Consider the following 19,152-nt stretch of genomic DNA (forward strand, 5'->3'; position numbering starts at 1 on the left):
TTGCAGACTGAGATAAGCAAACGTCTGTCTCCGTTCTGCTCATCGACCTGCACATCCTTCCCTGGGGCTGAAGCTGTGCAGAGTGGCACCAATGCTCAGCTTGATGTACAGACTGGTGGGAACATCTAGAAAAAAATATATGTATTTTGGCCACTGACCACCCTTTTTGGACAAAGGTCTATTGGAGAGGGAGAGGTGACACCAAGAATGCAAACATCTCTTTGCTTCAACTCTTGTGCAAGCTGGCATGGCAAAATTTTAATGCCAGGAAAATACCAGAAGTATTTGGTGGTACTTGAACTTGCCTGCACAGCCTTCTCATCTTTCTCCTATAAAATAGAACCCTTTTCACTAAACATAGAGCCTGAGTAGTGCTAACTCCCACCTGGTAATATCCCCCCCTGAACAGCCTCTGAATTGTTGCAGAGGATCAACTCCAGAAGCAGGATGCAACAGTGAGGCTTTGTGTCTCTGTAGGAGCACTGCCCAAGGGAAGAGGACTTCAAATTCCCCAGCAAGAAGCGACTCCAGAATTCAAACCCGGCAATTACTGGTAGCATTACAATGTTTGTGGGCACAAATTTCTGTGCCAATATATGTTTTCATACCTATTTTATATTTTCAATGAGCATAAACAGAGCTAATTGGTGAATGTAATACTTTGGAAAGTCTGAAGACCTGTTTTTAATAACCTTTATAGTACCTTCCCTTGAGAGGTTTTCTTTCACTAGTCTAAATATTTAATATTGTACTTACTGTCATTGTTTTTAGAGAAATACTATAACAAAGCAAAATAGGTAATGACTATGTTGTCACAGGAGCAGGACTTTGGAGATCATTAGAAGAAACAGACAACCACTTATGCAAAAGTTCCTAGTCTACAGGTTTTTGCATCCTGTCCTGTAATTCCTCCCAGCTATCAGAGGTTCACAAAATCTAGGTGTTTTCTAAAACATAATACTACCAGATTTCCCAAGACCACTATTTATTTGCAAGTAAGTCATCTCCTTTCTCCTGTCTGTACTTTTTCCATTGAATTATTTTCTTAGTTTTTAACTATATAATTAATATATATATGTAAAATGTATTTGATACGTAATAAAGAACCGTGAGGGCTGACTAGCCAGAGAAGATAAATTATGAAATAAAATGTATTGATTAACCAACTTTAAAAAAATTGTGCAGTGAACTTTTGTAATTAACTGGTATGTGGCAAGCAGAAACAAAACGCAGCTAGTTTGTAGAGTTGGTTGCTTTGGAGAAAAGGGAAAATAATAAATGCTTGACTTCATGTCTCCATATCTTTAATTTTTATTTTTTCCCTCTTTTCAACCCTAAAATACCCCTACCAAATTTACAGAGATACACAACAAAATTAAGCGTGCCTTATGAAAAGCCCAGACTTCCAGAAGAAGAAAGTATACAACACAGCCTAAGGAAAGAATTCAGACACAGAATTATGCAATACCACTGGAAGCTAACAGTAAGGAGAAGGTTTTCAGAGGAAGAATATCTGTTTAATGAGAAATGCAAAAAAATAAAAAAATAAAAAGCTCATGAAATAGATTTGTATAAAACAAAAATTGAGCCTCTAATCCTGCTACTAGAGATACTAAATTTGACACATTGTATGTTCGTCTTCCTACTGTTTCTCTCACTTTCCCTGCCTTTGCTTCTTAGGTGTTTGCTCACATATAACTGTAAGCAACAAGGCTTTACCTTAAACCAGCAACAGGCTTTACCTTAAACCAGGAATGTATCTAGATAAGGCTTAAGTCCTGCAGAAATTGAAACTGTTCTGGGAATCCTGGGAAATCTGCTCTCAGTGTTACAGCTATTCGTACCCATTCCATGGTTTCAGTCCCAGACTCAGGAAAATTCATTTTGTGCCAATCATAAGCACAAGTTTCATCGTATCATTGCTTAAAGTTAGCTATCTTCCAAGAACTTTCTTGGCTAAATAATGATATTAAAGCTGATAGTTAAGTGCTTTCCCTGTTGGGGTCTGTCTTTCTTTTTCTTTCTTTTTTTTTCTTTCTTTCTTTCTTTCTTTCTTTCTTTCTTTCTTTCTTTCTTTCTTTCTTTCTTTCTTTCTTTCTTTCTCTTTCTTTTTCTTTCTTTCTTTTTCTCTTTCCAGTAGTTCCCTGTCCCTCTTGAATTGGGGAGCCCAGAACTGGATGCAATACTCCAGTTGTGGCCTCACCAGTGCAGAGTAGAGGGGGAGAATGACTTCCCTCGACCTACTAGCCACACTCTTCCCTATGCAGCCCAGGATTCCGTTCTTTCTTTCTTTCTCCTTCCTTCCTTCCTTCCTTCCTTCCTTCCTTCCTTCCTTCCTTCCTTCCTTCCTTCCTTCCTTCCTTCCTTCTTTTCCAGGACTCACATTTTGAACCCACATTTCCCCACGTAGACAGGTCTAGGCAAAGAGGTATATGCAGAAGCAACTTCATTTGAGGACTCAGGTGCTTTGCTCCTAGCTAATCTTCACACAACTGAGACCCAGAGCAAGAAAGTACCTACATGAGGAAGCAGAATACAAAGTTATCGGAGGCCATTAACTTTCTTTTTTCCTCTTTCGTCAAGCATTCTCCAGCTATCAATGACTTGAACATCCCTGGCATTTCTATTATATTTATACCCCTACAGCCCCTCTTCCTTCCAGAGGTCAAACTCTGCCTGTGGCCAAATCTCCCCAGTGTAGCAGGATGTTGTAGCTGCCCCTGATCTGGCTTAACTTGCATTGACTGCACTTGTCCAGCATAGAGCAGCAGCCTGGGGATTTTTATCCAAAATCATAGCTGGAGAACCTACTGTCCACTTTTTGTGCAAATCCTAGTGATTAGATTTTTAGAGCAGCAGAAGGCTTGAGATCAAATCTCTTCTCACTCTAAACAGTTTTGACACTGTAACTCCCACCTCATAGAAGAAAATCCAAGTTGCCAGGCTACGGGAAGGAAAACTGACCAGTTTTCTTTTCCAAGATGAGCAGATGAGTAGCAAGAAGCAGACAAAGTGAAAGATGGTACAATGTGATAATATCATAAATGAGGACATACAGAAAGGAGCAACATAGGTTCAGATTCTCATTTGCCTAGACAATTTGGGGGTTTTATTCACCAACTGAAGTATAATAACCAAATGATTGCATTAACTGGAGCTGCATTAAATGTCTGAATTAGAATATATTATTTTAAAAGAATATAACTACAAGTGGTAATCTAAGTATAACTGTAACCACGCAATATGTGTAATTGAAATAGAGCAATGTGTTGGCAAAACATCAGACTGTTTCCCAGCTCTAAGCAGCGTGGATCAATTGTAAAGCTTTTCCACTAACTTACTGAAGCTCCTATTGCGGTTTGTCGAGAAGGCAGTAACACTGAGGACAGCTCAAATAAGTGTTTCTTGAAGAATGGCATGTTGTTCCCAACTCTCTTGTCTAATTAAAGACCCCAAACATTATTCTACTGAAGCTGATGGCAGTACTCACTTGACATCAAAGGGAATCAAGATTTTCCATTCTTTTATGAAGAATTATTTTTATCATATTATTAAAAAGAAGCAAGACAATTCACAGTGCATCATGTGGTAGCACTTTTGTCTCTAGGTGATGGCAGAGTCCAATTCCGTAGTGCTTCAGAGGTCCCACCTGAAGCCAAGAGATCAGCTCAATACTGAGGTTTCAGTATTTGAAACAAGTTACAGTCACCTCCAGAGATACCAGCTCTGACTGGAACCCTGTCCTGCTGTGCAACTGGCAAACACGCTAGAAGACTGAGGAGCTTACAAACTAAATAGACACGGATAAAAGATATCTGTTGTGCAGATAAGAACTGAGGCAAGTACAGACTGGCCTGAAGTCACACAGCTGAGCTCCAGTAAAACAAGGGAAGGATCCCCAGGTTCATCGTTCCATGTCCAGAGGGGTTATTTGGATGCAAATAGCACTTTGACCTTCATGATAAAAAATTTTTCTTGGATCTCCTGGCTTTACACTATCTTATGTCATCTCTAAAATAAAAAGAAAACAACAAAGCGAAAACCTTCCTCTCCAAATTCTGTGCCTAGGGTTTTGTTTTGTTAAAGAGCGGAACTGAAGCTAGCTAACAAGCAGGGCACAAGGCAATTAGTGAAAGAACTGTGAAAAATTAGGGATCACACCTGAGTCTGGGAAGATTCATAAGTTTAAAATTACTATTATATTAATCGGTTACCATTCTCCAGATGAAATACTGAATGATAACATCTCTAGCAGCTCTATGGCCAGGGATTGGGGTGGAAATTGAATCAAAGAAGACAAAATTTTCTTTCTCCACAAAATGTGTTATAACTAGGATTATTGGCAAGGTAATATTTTTGCATAGTCTGTTTAGAGTTACTGCTCCATAGATATCTGCTACTTCAGTCCTAGTCTGTTAAGATATCACTAAAGGAAAGGTCCTGTGTGAAACCAAACTCTAGACTGTATTTTGCATTTTAATGAGGATTCTTTCACAAAATATTCCATTATGGCTAATGAGATACTAGCAACAAATGCACTAGAAAGGACAGATGGGAAGATAGTCAAATGTCTAAATCAGAAGATTTTCAAAGTGCAGTAAACAAATTATTAAGCACACTTCCCTGGCTTAATGCCAACCTATACACTAGGGAACTGGTCAAAGAGTGAATCATAAAATACTTTTTGGGAGCAGCTAAATTCTACAGCTGTGGTCTTTGTTTTTCTAGTACTTTGCAAGAACAGAAGGGGGAATTACGAAAGCGTCTATCGTACACTACCCATAAGTTGGAAATGCTTGAAACGGAATTTGATTCTACACGTCAGTATCTTGAAATAGAATTGAGACGTGCTCAGGAGGAACTTGAAAAAGTAACTGAAAAACTGAGAAGGTTAGTAACTGACTTTTTGAAATAAACAGAGTAATTAGGAATTTGCAAGTGACTGTGTTAAAGACGTGTAAGTAAAAATGCAAGCATATAGTCTCAAGCATAGATCATTTATTATTTATTGATTATGCATTGTGTTTTCACATTGAATATATACCTTTCACTTACCTGAATATGTATTACATACTACATTAAGTTATCTACATGTGATATGTAAGATGCCTCTGTATAGAAAGTATATATGCAAATGGAAATATACCTATATATGTGCATATATGACATTGTTTCTGTGTAAACATACATGTGGGTTAGTGCCACATTGTGTTACACATACAAAGGTTATAAACACACTACATATATATACTTATATTATATATATATACAGATAAATGTTTTTAATGAATTGGCTGTGTATTTTCTGGTTTTACTCTACATTGCAGTGATACAAGAGAACTGAATTTGGCCCTCCATCACTCAAATCTGAGACTATGTTCAATTCAAATAATATTATGACATTTCACATTATGCTATAGCAAATTGTTTGCGTTTTAATCCCAAGTAGAATGGAATGATACTGTAAACCTATTATTTAAAACCGTTGAAGCTGTGGTACAGTGCTGTTGCAAATCAGGAGCCCAGTTAATGACAAATTATTATAAACATGCACTCCCGAAATTCCTGGCACTGATTAAGTTTTAAATTTATCAGTGATTCTTAATATACATTTTTTCATTTGTTTGCAAAACTTCTGAACCTACCATTACCCATTTATGCAGGAATATATCTGCATTTCTTGTGAGGACTTTCCTAAACTGATGTAGATAATTGAACTGTTTGATTTAGTTCATTGGATGAGTCAAAATGAAATTCATAACGAATCATTCCAGGGCTATACCCAAAGAAATATTTTTCATTCCTTGCAGAAGGCAAAAGCCAAACCAAAACAAAGACAGAAACCACCAACAAACTGAGTCAACCAAACCATTTTATGCAAATTTGATGCAGAATGAGGCTGTGAGACCTCAAATTAGGAAACATCCTAGTGTGGTCTTATTACTTAAATGTTTCCCTAACTGGGGAGGCTTCTTAAAACAAGGCTAAAACAAGCAGGTATCATTATGGTCTTGAAATCTACACACATCTATAAAGAGCAGTTCTCCATATTGTTTTCTTTCCAACAATATTTTTCCTATCACTTCATTTAGAGCAGAGCTATTTAAAGTAACTTCACCCTTGACGTAGTTTTGCTCCAATACGTTACAGGACAGGGAATGCTGGAACTCTCTTCAAGCATTATTTCAGACACAGCTGCCATAATTCAGCAGAGGGGCTGACCATCCCATTTCTGTTAAAACAAAGGGGCTTCCTACTCAGAAGGAAACCTCATATCAACTTCATTGGGCACTGATGAGTTAAGCACCCTTCAAAACTCAGGCCAGGCAGTCTTTCTTTGCTCATGACAAAGTCTAGCCCTCATACCCAAACATCAGATTAGTAGAAATTATTTTCCAATATTCTAATGGAACATTGTACCATATTATGAAGAAAACTTATATTAAAAATTATATTTCAGGCAGGTGATTACTCCCCCGAAGACAAATCATATTGGAAGCCCAAAATATTTCACAAGGTGAGCTTTAAAAATGTTTCTATTGAGAATAGCAAGGCATACCACAAGTTGAACAACTAGATTTCTCAACCTGGAGAAGGATAATGTCTGAAACAAAACTGTCATCCAAAAGCGTGTCAGCAACATGTCACAGAGGAAAATCAATGTGGGAAAATCTAGGAACTAGAATTAGTTTCAATAATGTGTCCCTTGCTTTATTCACTGCACAGGGAAAGAAATTCACCCCCCACCCCCAATAAATAAGCCCTGTGCAACAAGATCCCACTTGTGTACTGGAAGACATTTCTGTTATTAAACTTCCATTACTGTCAAGTGCAGAATTTTTCCAAGGGGCTGAATGACTATCCTTTTCTACTCCTTTCCAAAAGCCTTTATTGTTTTAATTTATCCAGAATTGCCTATGTTGCTGCTAGGCCTCCTCTCTCTTAACCAGGCAAGGAGATCACTCATGTGGGTTGATGTTCAAGTTTTTGACCTCTCTACATTTAGAAGTGGCCTTTTGCTTTTTTTTCCAGTGGGAGCAAAAACAGGGCAGTGCTGAGTAGGTTTGAAAATATTAACTGTAAAGCATAGGTTCAGCTTTGAAAAGTGACTGAGATGGAGTCCTGAGTAGCATTCTCTAAGCAATCCTGCTTCAGCAGGGGAGTTGGACTAGATGATCTATACGGTCCCTTCCAACTCTAAAAAAAATTCAGTGAAATTCAGTGAAATTCAGTGAAATGGGGGATTTCATATACGTCATAGTGATCCCCTATCTGACGTGATCAGCATTGCTTTTTAAAGTTAAAATTGAAAAAAAAATTCAAATACCAATCTTGGAATGGAAACTGGACTCCAAAATTCAATTTGGGTTTCCTCGTTGAGACCCCACCCTGGGTAACAACTTGGCAAGGTCCTCATCCTAGCTTTTACCAGAGAGCAGAGTTATTTTAAGACACGAGAAATAAACCCATACAAGCATATATTTAGCACTTGGATTAGCCCCCACACATAATTGTTTCACCAAAAGTGAAACATTTGGTGGACTAAAGAGGTGTTCTGAACAGGAATCCCCTAGCTGTGTTAGCTTTGGAATAAATGTGGGGAAAACTCTCCTGTTTTCATAAGGAAGTAACTTGTGATAACAGAGAGGGAAAAGGGTTTTTGAACAAGAAGTCACTATTTTAACAGACTCTTTAAAGCTAAACTGCGGTCTGAGTGAAATTCTCTTCTTTAGAGAGAGTCAGCCCAAACCTGTGTTTTACTTTAGATATATGTCATGGCCTTAAGAGGGCTTGAGACTGCGTGCAAGCAGAGAAATTGAGGCTTTTTCAGACTTCCTCTTTAGTGGTGATCTGCAGTCTTAGAGAGGTGTGTGTTGTCTTCTAGGTTAGAGCACAGACACCTAATGTTCAATGTGGTCAGAACATTTTTCATTAGGTACTAATTTGGGCAAGAATCTAAACATGCATTTAATGCATGCACTTATATGCACCTGGAGGCACATGAGTATCACCTAATAATATGAACAACACAAAATGCCATCAAAAAATTATAATAAGTTGTTGATTCACAGGAGTTTATTCTTATAGCAGTTTCACAGGGTAGTGAAGCTGACCTAACCTACTCTTTGCTTTATTTACACAGAAGCCAGATTTACAACATTAAAATGTTTCATACTTCACAATGTTCAAGCTATTTGGGTGTATTTTTCCTGCAAACAGGGTTTTGCTCGTCTGATCATTTTCAAATTTGAATAATTTTCCCCAGTTCTCCTTTATTTTACAGTTTTTCCCAAAAATTGATTTGATTACTCTGTTCCTGTTTTATCCCTTTAACACTTTCTTCCATATATTTCTGGGTCCATTTCTCTCCTTGCCACCCACATTTGCTGACACTTCTTTTGGCACAGTGGATTTCCAATTTGGGTTTTATGCATATATGTGCATGTGTATGTGCTTGTGTATGTGTACATGTGTTTGTGGTTATTTTGACTACCTTTGCACACTGTTCTCAATAGAAACACTTTTTGAAGCTCAGCTTCCTACTTACTGTGGATGTTTTCTTTAGCTTGAATTTGATTTTTCTGGGAGGTGGTCAATTTTTTCAGTGCAAAATGAATATGTTAGAGAACCAGGATTTGTGGGCTACTTTCTCCTAACCATACAACAGGGGAAAATTTTATGGGGAAGGACAAAAGAAGTTACAAGCAGAGAAGCAGATTGTGCTAAGCTCTTACAAAAACCCTCTACCATCTATGTCATGGAAGTGTTGCCATCCAAGAGTAATTATATTAATGGTAACCAACCTTCCAGTCATCCATATCAAGAGAAAAAGTGTCAACAGAAGCTGAGGAGCAAACCCAGTGATGCATTGCCACCATCATAAGCCAGATATCCAAGTAGCAATTACTGCTGGTTTTATTCATCATCTCAAATTTATGGAACAGGGTCTTCCTTGAGCTTTCCACTTACATCGACACTACAGAACAGACTGAGGTACGGAGACGCCTGACCTAGAAAAGCCCTCAACCAGTATTTTTTTCCCCTTTTCTTTCAGGAATTTATGCAGATGCTCTTCAATCCGTGCAAATTTTCAGGAGGTTGCAAGTGCTAAAATTTTACATTGGTTTTACACCACCTCTACTCGAGCCATGAGCTGCCTGGGTGCAAAGCAATTTTAACCCGTTCTATTTTGCTTTACTAGAGAAAAAACTATAGACCATGACAGAAAAGATACTGAAGCACTTCTGGTCTCACCCAGCAGGCCTGATCTTATTTTTCTAAATCCTTGTTCCCCACACCATAGCACGCAGCCTTACCAGCAAAACATAACTCTGCTTGTGCTGAGTAGCTGTCTGCACGCAAAGCCAGTTTAAGCTTCCTTGCTTCCACTGATTTACCAAGATCGTCTCTGCCTTCTCCTTTGCCATGAAAAGCTGGGTACAGGGTACCCTAAGATTTCTTTCTGTTGTGTTGACTCCGGTGAAGCAGCTGTGAAAATCCCAAGTATACCTAGAGCTGCACAAATAAATGTCTGTACAGAGGCTTAGTAGCAAATGCTGCATCTGACAGGAGCATGGACAACGCGGAGATGCAGAGATCCATAAACTCCAGTCAATCCTTTAAGTCACCTGGACATTTACACAATAGCACTGTGAGACCTGGTGAGTAATGACCAAGCTGTAGGTTAGTATAAGTCTCACAGATTTTCAGCCCATTTGGGTCACCACCTTAGCAAGCGCTCTTTACCACAGATCTCCTTACTAGGAGGAAATCTCTGCTTAGCAGCTCTGTAAAAAGTACGTGACGCTGAAACTTCCTCCAGGCTCGCAACACATGTTTGAAATGACTGCCCTGAGTCTGGGCTGACCCTCGGTACCCCGGGGAGTTTCACTCACGGGGATGTCAGTATTTATGCCCACAAAGCAGTTGTCCTCGGCGCAGACCTTCCCTCCCAGGTCCATGCAGCAGATGTTACAGTAATACTGGGAGCCCCAGCGGGAGCTTTGCATGCCTCATGAGAGACACCACGAGCCACTAGCGTGCCCTTGAACAGAGAATTTTGATCATTTAACTGGAAAGAAAATCTCCATGGCAACAGAAGCAGGGAGAGACACACCACTGCCAGGAAGGGGTGGGTTGGACCCCTCGATTCGCAGCCATGGCATGGTTCAGATGCAGGTCTTGGTTCTGGTTTCAACAGGCACTCCTAACCATACGATAAACCAAAGAGATTACTTTAATCCAAATCCCTTCCTGATCATTATGGAAATGACATCCAGATCCAAGCCTTCTGGAACAAGTGGCTTTCTGCTGAAAGAACGTGTACTACATCTCAGTGCATTCGTACAGTGAACGCCCTTGCCCATTGCCTAAAATCAATTCACCACTGAAAATACTTTGACCTATTGACCTAAGACTCTCAGTACAAACATATAGATGTATTCAGACAAACTTTTCACAGCTGAGCTTCTAACATTTGCTTTATAGTTGTTATAAATCCTGCTGAGGTGATATGTACAAACAAGAACAAGGTACTATCCTCCTTGCCTCCTGTGAAAAGGCAGGCACAGCTACTACCAAAATAGCGATGTTTTTCCCACAGGTTGCACATCTTGTTCATTGAAATACCAAGGTTACCATCTAAGTAACCTAAGGATGTACAGACTGAAACTTTTCTTTGGTGTATTGCTCTGGAATAAGCAGGGGAGTCTCATTTTGTGAGTCCATTCAATCCCTCAGTGCTGATAAAAATAAATACCCACCTTTTCCAGGCTAAGCTATCTAAATGTATTTCCTGAAGAAAGGGGATGTGTTTAGCTCTTGAGAATAGGCAATTCCTTGAACTTCTGTAAAAAGAAGAGATATTCTAAGTCATGTGGTGACACACACATGTTGCTTTTGCTACAGTCATTAGGTTTCTGCTGCAATTCTCCTTATTAACAGAGCTCCATAAGTCTTTTTCTGTACTTTCTAAGCTCAAGCTTCCTCTCTAACATATCATTCCTGAGCCTGATGTAAAGCTACAGTCTCTTTGTGCAGGTTCCTATGCTGTGATGCATGTCTGCACACAAGTGCAGAATGGCAAATGTATTTTCATTTCCTGATGGAATTTGCCACTAAATATAGTAAGCAAATATGACAAAGAAGTTTTGCTTAGGGAGTAGGTGGTAATTACGTTTCAAAGGCAACCACTGACTGGCAACAGGAGTGATAAGAAAATAGATTTCAAGTAGTGCAAGCCAAGGTTTTGTACTGATGTGAAAATTACAGGTAAAAAAAACAACACAAAAAACAATGCATTCAATTACATGATATCATCTTTGTTTTAGGATACAAAACAATTACCTAGCCTTACAAAGAATTAATCAGGATCTGGAGGATAAACTTTACAGAATGGTAAGTTATCTCATGAACTTTTTTTAATGTATCAAATGTGTTTTTATGGTTCTGAAGTCATAGGACAAATGTATACGTAGCTGTCACACAAAAACCTCCTCATGCTCCAAATGCAGTATGCTTAGAAAAGATATGTGACGATCAGTATCATGATCTAAAGCTCAAACTGTGTACGACAGCATAGCTCCATCAATTTAAATGGAGATCGCATTGACTGATGATCTGGCTGAGTAAATTGTACCTTTAAAATAATTCTGGTTAATTTAGTTAATAACTTCATGGGTTTCAAGGATTTATGTTGTCATTAAGTAACAAATTTAAATAAGGTAATCCAAGGTTTTCTCATGCTTCTTAGATACTTTCACTCAGCTTTTATTAAGTGATTTAATAGAGCTTGGATGGTCTGACTTGTATATGCTGCCATAACTATCAATCTCAGCGTATTAATTTCCGATCTGCATGTGTCTGCAACCGCAATGTCAATGTCACTGTCACAGGCCAATTAGGAACTGAGTGAGGAAATCACTGCACCATTTACGGGCTCCACGTCTAGGACTGATATTACAACACACGGCACTGTTCATTCAAAATAGTTTGATGTTAAAAAAAAAAAAAAGGGCAATGCCTTTAGTGCCCCGGTTCATTGCTAATGCTGCTGGGACATCATACTCACTGTCAAGAGAGAATTTACAGAGAAATGTGAGGGTAATACTTAGAGAGGAAAGAACAACAGTTTTGAACTTCCAAAGATCTTTAGGTCGGGAGCACAGCCCAAGCTGCTTCCTCCTCTCCCGGATCAGTACGGTCGGTGGTTCCCTGCTCCCCTTCTGCCCAGCCCCACACCCGGCGTGGCCCGGGCAAGCACAGGGCACACACATAAACATGCAGTTCATGGGCCCAGGCAGAGCCCTGACCTACAGCTATAAGGACGCAGGGATAAGCCCACCTTTTACACAGGTCTCATATGTAACATTTGCATGGGTGGGCAGCTTGGAATGAGAGGAACAGATTATTGTGCTTTGAGAGTTAATAGGGACTATGGCAACATATTGGAGAGACACCAGCCTTTAGTAAGAAACAAAAAACAATTTCTTTTAAATGTCATCATTCTTATCTCAGGAGTCTGTTTAAATAGCTGACAATGGATAGAGTACTGATGCTTTTGTAACTGGCTAAGAACAGGGCAAAGTTACAGCTGGGTTATAGCTGATGTTTGTTCATAAGTATATGTATAAACACTGTACAAGCATGAATAACATTTGATCTCATGATACTGGGTTTTTTTCTTCAGTCTTCCTTTGTTACGTTCTTTTTCCTTTAACACAAATCACTTTGGGATTTTGTCTTCATCTGTGGCCTAATAGTAAGTACATATCCGCTACAAAAGGTAAATAAAGTAGAGGCATCCTGACTGGTATATGAAATGAAAAGGTTAGAAACATAGAAATAAGGACTCCAGAAAATCCATGCTTTTTTATCAGGTTTTTTAGATCAAAGCAAAGAATTTTTAAACTGCTGTTTCAGCATCCACTTCAAATCCCGAGCAATGATTTCAGAGCACAGCACAGAAATAAGGAAGAGTGGTTCCATGGAGCACTGTACCTTTCTTTATCCCACTAATATGATGGTCATTGAAGGTAGATTTAGAGGCTTGAAGAAAATCAACCAGGCTCTGTACGCCACTTAACTTCAGACCGCTTTGCCTTCTGAAACACTGAAACTGAAGACTCAAAACAAAACCAATCAAATATCAAATGGAAACTCTATTAAAAGCAAAAAAAAAAAAAAAAAGAGGAAAATAGTACCATATTTGATTTAGATAAGCCAACCATTTGATTTTCAAGGCACTCCAAAATCCCTCAATACTTCAGAGAAAGTTGGATTAAGTAACAGCTGGTCTGGTTAATCAGCAGCTTATGGTGGACTGGGCTCTTGGATACCTTTCTCTCCCTTTCCTGCTTAGAGCAGCTGTGTTTATTTTTTTGTATAATTTAGTCAGTTTGTCATTCCAAAATCAAAAGCCTTTGATTTCTCTACCTTTATACAAATCCAAATACATAAACCATGTGTTTACTTTCTCCTTTCTCCCCTACCCCATCCCTCTATACGCACGCATATATGTGTACACACACACACATATACACACTCAGATTTGAGAGTACCAGTTTTGACAATTTAATGTGTCCAAATGCAACAAGTAGGGAAAAGAAGACTCCCAGGGCAGTGGGCCCTCACTCCCCCTGCCTGCAGGTGACCTGGGATGCTCCCAGGAGACCACTTTCTCCCTACCCTTACAGGTAACCCACAACCACCCCTCTCCCAGTGACTGGCCCCAGCTCATCACAACTAATCTACGACTCCACCTTGGCCTCCCTCTTCTAATGTTTTTGGGTATCCTGAATGTTAAAGCCTTTTAAGTCTGCTATTGGTATAAGGGATGTAAAAAATAATCATTAATTCATCAGCAGTCACAGAAAAGAAGCTGAAATAGCAGTTATTTTTCTTCTAGGCTCTGCTTCCTTTTGAGTGCTAATCTATAAAATATTCAAAAATATTTGAAAGCACACTTCTGATCACAGCAAATGGTATCCAATTGAAACCTCTGTCACAACAGAACTCAAAATAAAAATATAAAATATAAACCACAGTGTCTGTGTTGGCTAAGAGCTAAAAAATGCAATCCTGAAATCAGGGGAGAGTTTGCTGTATTAAACTGGGCAAGGCTAAACGTGGCACAGTAGAGGCAGATGTAGCACAGAACTAAAATTTTCCTGTCACTACTCATAAAACTCCTGTTCTTACCACAGCTGGGGAGATGATTTGTTTGGTCCTGTAAGCACTAGTTAAGCAGGGGAATATACAGACTGTCTTCTTAAATAATTTAGCTTTATAACTCTTTTTTCCATTAAGATGCGGGAAAAGACTAAACAGAGTCCTCAAATTTTGCACTGTGATTCCATTAAAGGACTGTTCAATTAAAGAACTTTTTATACTGTCTAGTCCCAGTTGTCACCAGTAGTCTTCACTTTCCCTTACACTTGTCTGAGTTTCCCAAGGATGCTCTGCCATGGTCGTGTTGCTCACAAACAGCAATTACAAATAGATTATGCAAGTCATCCCAACCACATGTTAAGAAATCCTTTATATGATCTCAATCCAACTGTATCCTCAGTGGAATTAACCAATATATTTTTAAAGCTTCTGATGTTTTAAGGCTTTTGATTGCAGTTAGTTCTGTAATTTTAACTTTAAATCCGTAAGCCAGATGTTAATTGTATCTACATTTGGGAAGAACTGATACCTAATAATAGCTGCCTAATAAACCTAACTGCTAATGAAAATCACACCCATTTCTCCTCCCCCATCTGCGTTTTGAATGTTCTTGAAAACTTGATCACAGAAATCCAGCCACAAAGATCTCATGAAACCTTATCCTCCAGAAACATCCTAAAATATGTCTTTTGTAACTAGAAAGTAGCAGTTTGACAGACAGACTGCTTGATGACACAAGCTCACTTCTCATGCAAAGTCCTTCAAGAGGCAAGTAAGTAAACCTCTGCTGGGTCTAAAATGCACGTTATCTGCATCTAATGCAAAAATACACAGGCAGCATTGGAGGTGGGTATGGAAGGTGACAGCCCTGTGGTTAGGAGAAGAGCCCTCTGATGAGCAGGGGAAGCAGCTGATAAATCAATGCACCCACTTCATAAACCCTTACTCCCACATACCCCTTGATCTGCCAGCCCATCTGCCTCAAGCCTGCTGCCAAACTGAAAGCTCTAGTTCTTCAAAGTGTCATCCCCAGTCCTGTTGAGTTTGGTTGCTGTTTCTAAGGAAAGAAGTTGCTTTTTTCTCCCTTGGTGCCAGTTCAGGACCTTTCAGTAGTGTAGGCAATACTGAATGCTGTCAGACATCAAGGACGGGACTGCTCTGTGGTGTAGGAGATGCTGGGCACCAGCTCTGCCAGCCCTGCTGTGCTCCCCAGCACAGCCCCAGCCACTGGAGCTCTGGTTCCCTGTCCTGCAAAGCCAGCATCATCCCTCTGCACACATTTTATCAACTGTCACAATGAAAACTGCTACATTACATTAATGCCTGATTTTTCATTTACATTAAGGCAGGCTGGGGGGTGTGACTCAGCCATAAAGTTGGAAGAAATTATTACATAAACCAGCAGTAAAGAGAGATTTCTGTTAGGGATGATCACTGCACTATCTATCTGAGCACTGCACTGATTTTCATCCTGTTTCTTCCTCTGCCTATGAGCTGGAGGAGGACTGAGAGGTACAGCAAATACTTCATGCTCTGTGTTATTAAGAGTTATTTATCCGGCTCTTGAATATCTGGAACTTTCCAGTCTGCTGGCCATAATATATACCTAAGCATCTCCTGCTGGAGAAATCCAAAAATGAATTAAATATGAGCTGGGCAATTTTAAGCGATGCTCTGAGACTTTGTGTCAGGGGAATGTTATTTTACAGGAAGAAGCTTGCTGGGTATCCAGGCCAGGAAGGTAAAGAATATGGAAAGTGGTGGGGAATTTGAAGAACAATTTCAGTCAAGCGTTAAAAGCACCTAACTACTAGGATGAGCCCAACACTTTGGCTTTGGAATTTAAACCAGTCAATCATTAGATTTCACCTGAGTCTCCCATGATAGCTACCAGTCACTCCCCAATACAGTTTAAGTCATAAGTGAAAGATGTAGGCAATAGAGAAAAAGCCTATTTCTGACACAAAGCAGGTCTGATTCCATTAAAGGAAAGCAGAAGCCCAGCATGTTCAGGTTCCTGCATGGAACATGACGACTTTGACAGTGACTTTGAATGGAGTGATTTAAAGCACATCTTTTTCATTTTCTCTCCTTTATGAAGAATAACTTGCTCCCCCCCACTCACTGTATGTCCCGTGAAAATCAAATAGAGATGACCTAAATATACTTAAAAGGATTTGCATCCCAAAGACAAGAAAAGTTTAGAGTCAGCTCAACCTGACAGGCTCATTTGCTCACATTCAGTGAAGACAGCTGTGAATTTCAAGAGAAATTTATACTGGTTGGTTAGTTAAGGCAGAAGCCAGAGAAGGTCTGTGCTTTGTGGACAAAAACAACTACAAAACAACATTTCTGAGGAAGGAAATGACCGTAAATGCCACAGAAACAAGTCATTTATAAAAATAGCAGTAGAAAAAATGCATTTCTAAAAGGACTTTAGGTTTCATCTTTTTATGCCTACAGGCATTTCATGCTAAAGATCTCCATCTCTCACTAAGTGTTTTCACACTCATTTTCCAGTTAAAAAAAAAATTGCCAAATAGGCAATAGGACCAGCCTTTTAAACCTATGCACATTAACACCTGTAGCAACTACACTGCCTCAGACTGAGTAGATCCATTTGTTTTGCAGTCAAATAAATGAATCCTCCAGGGTAGGTTGGGACATGACTCTGCCTCGCAGGAGCACACAGGCTTTCAGATATCCTCAGTCCTTTCTGTCTCTCTGAATAGAGATTCATTTCCCATTGTTATCCCATTGTTATGTGGCTGGCAGGGCCATCCTTCTTTCCAAAAGGCTCCTAAGGCAGTCCAACCTCTTCCTAATTGCTGTAGATGAATATGACATCATGAGAGACTGTTCTGGAAACTACTTTCCGTTTTTTTTCCAAAGCCATGGGACTGTTCTTCTGCTCTGTCCCTCCCTCTTAGTTGGACGTCTTCCACAAGTACAAGCAGCCTAAGGAACCTGTGAAGTGACGACAGACACTTCTCACTTCCAACATTGTCTCTGTTGCGTGATGACAGAACTCTTTCCTTCTCAACATACATCTTATCTCTCAGCCACCAGTATGCATTTCTGATACCTGAGGTTTCATTTTCTTCATCCTGATCTCCGTGGTTTGGTCTCTGTCTCTCTGGACACACCCTGGGGCTACCATTGTGACCAGCTGGGAACAGAAAAAGCAGCTGTTTTCAAAGTCACTGAAAATAATAGAAATGTTTGTGCGATGTGGGTATCTTTGACCTTCCTTGTAAGTGCCTTGGTCCATCTGTCATGTCAGATGGAAAGCAAGGAGAAGAATAAGCCTGAAAGGTGTTCTGTACCAGGCACTCCACATCTCAAAGTCATCTATGAATGTGGAAAACAAGGCACAGAAGAGCGAAGTGTCTTGGCCAAGGTCATCAAGAATGAAGGAGCAAATTTCCAAATAACTTCTAGGTCTTCTTCATCCAAATTCAGTACCTACAAAAAAGATCACAGGACTTCCTAGGTTCTCTTAGATCTAATTTTCAATGCCATTTACTTCTGTTTACAAAATAAACAGAACATGGCAAAGGCAGGGTTTATCAAAGTTAAAAGAAAAAAAAAAAAGAAAGGAAAAAAAAAGCATGTACAAGCAGATTATTGGTCCATTTAGTTCAGGTCCCTATCAGGGGTTTCTGTCATCTCTTTCTATAATCTATTTAATTTCTAAATAAAGAAAATTACTTTTTGGAAATAGTCTAGCATCTTCAGAACTCAAAGCCATGTCATTTTGTCTGTACAGGAGGGAATGTGGAATTAATTGAGATAAGAAGGCAATAGCTTTTGTGGAGAGAAAATGAAAAGAGGGATGGAGAAAGTCTGATTTGTATATCGTCTTGTTCTAGATGTACTCCTTGTACTCACAGAACAGTATTACAGGTGTGTAGGATTATCAACATCATAAGATCTTTGGTCAATTTTATTATCACAAGTGGCCTGTACCTCCAGCAGAGTCCTCTTTTCCCACTAGACATATAATATGTACTCTTGTACCTTTTCTTCTTTTCTTTTTTTCCTCCAGAAACAAACACTTCTTCTTTCAACCTACTGTCACTAACACAGCCTCAGAAGATACTATTACATTCACTTCAGGGAATTAGCATCAATCAACACCATCTCTATTCCCTCCAGCTATAATTTATGTAGCATTTTATTATCCAGCAGGGCTTTAGCCTGGCAAGGCATGCGACTGATGTGAAATATAGAAGACGATAGGTACACAGAAAGACTATAAGCACATTTTGTCAACTTCATCTAAGTTGCTAGTAGAAAGAGTACCAGCTGTGAAGATGACTAGCCAGTTTAGAAAGGCTTTTAATAAGCTGATAAGTAAGATATTTGTTTCAATAATAATTGCAATGTTGGCAGAGACCAAGAAAAGTGATGGCAAGTAAAACCATCCCTCTGGCTTCCAACAAGTTGGCCCTGCTGTCAGTGGGGTAAGGCAATGAACTCATTATGTTCATTTATAAATAGCAGATCCTCAGTGCTGCTGGTTTCCTAAAGAATTGGTCCTAAGTCAGCAGGATAAAACAATCGTAAACTGGAAAGAAACTTTTTGCCACAGAAGACATCTAGTGCCTGGAGTAAAGTCCTGAGCACTTGAAAAAGATGAGTAGCCAGCTAATTCATGCTTAGAGGAGCAATCAGCATGTGCAGTGATGCCCTGCTCATCCATATTTTGTATCAAAGAGTATATCTAAGCAGAACCCAGGCCAGGACCTTTTCCCAGCCCAGGGCCGGGTTAGTTTGCAGTCATTGAATTTAGATGAAGTATCCCTGTTTATAGCTGAAATTTTCTGCTCAGATTTCCGTTCCAAAAGAGCTGGATAAGAGATAACAGGTGCCTTTATCCTGAGCTCCTGTAAGACAAGGAGTGTTCATTGAACTGAGATTTTATTTCCAGATGACACTGTGACAAGAAGACCTTAAGCAGGAGGTGCAGATATAAGCAGG

General features: G+C 39.4%; 1 protein-coding gene across 1 annotated transcript in view; it reads left to right on the plus strand.

Annotated features, from left to right (window-relative positions):
* BEGAIN (brain enriched guanylate kinase associated) overlaps nucleotides 1-19,152 on the plus strand; it is a 149,997-nt gene that overhangs the window by 85,118 nt on the left and 45,727 nt on the right. The window contains exons 4-6 of the mRNA XM_074149429.1: nucleotides 4,729-4,890; nucleotides 6,461-6,517; nucleotides 11,331-11,397. Of these exons, the coding sequence (XP_074005530.1) occupies nucleotides 4,729-4,890; nucleotides 6,461-6,517; nucleotides 11,331-11,397 (286 nt within the window). The remainder of the gene's footprint in view (nucleotides 1-4,728; nucleotides 4,891-6,460; nucleotides 6,518-11,330; nucleotides 11,398-19,152) is intronic.

This window comes from Numenius arquata, chromosome 6 (genome assembly GCF_964106895.1).
Source record: "Numenius arquata chromosome 6, bNumArq3.hap1.1, whole genome shotgun sequence".
In the NCBI taxonomy this organism is placed as follows: Eukaryota; Metazoa; Chordata; class Aves; order Charadriiformes; family Scolopacidae; genus Numenius; species Numenius arquata.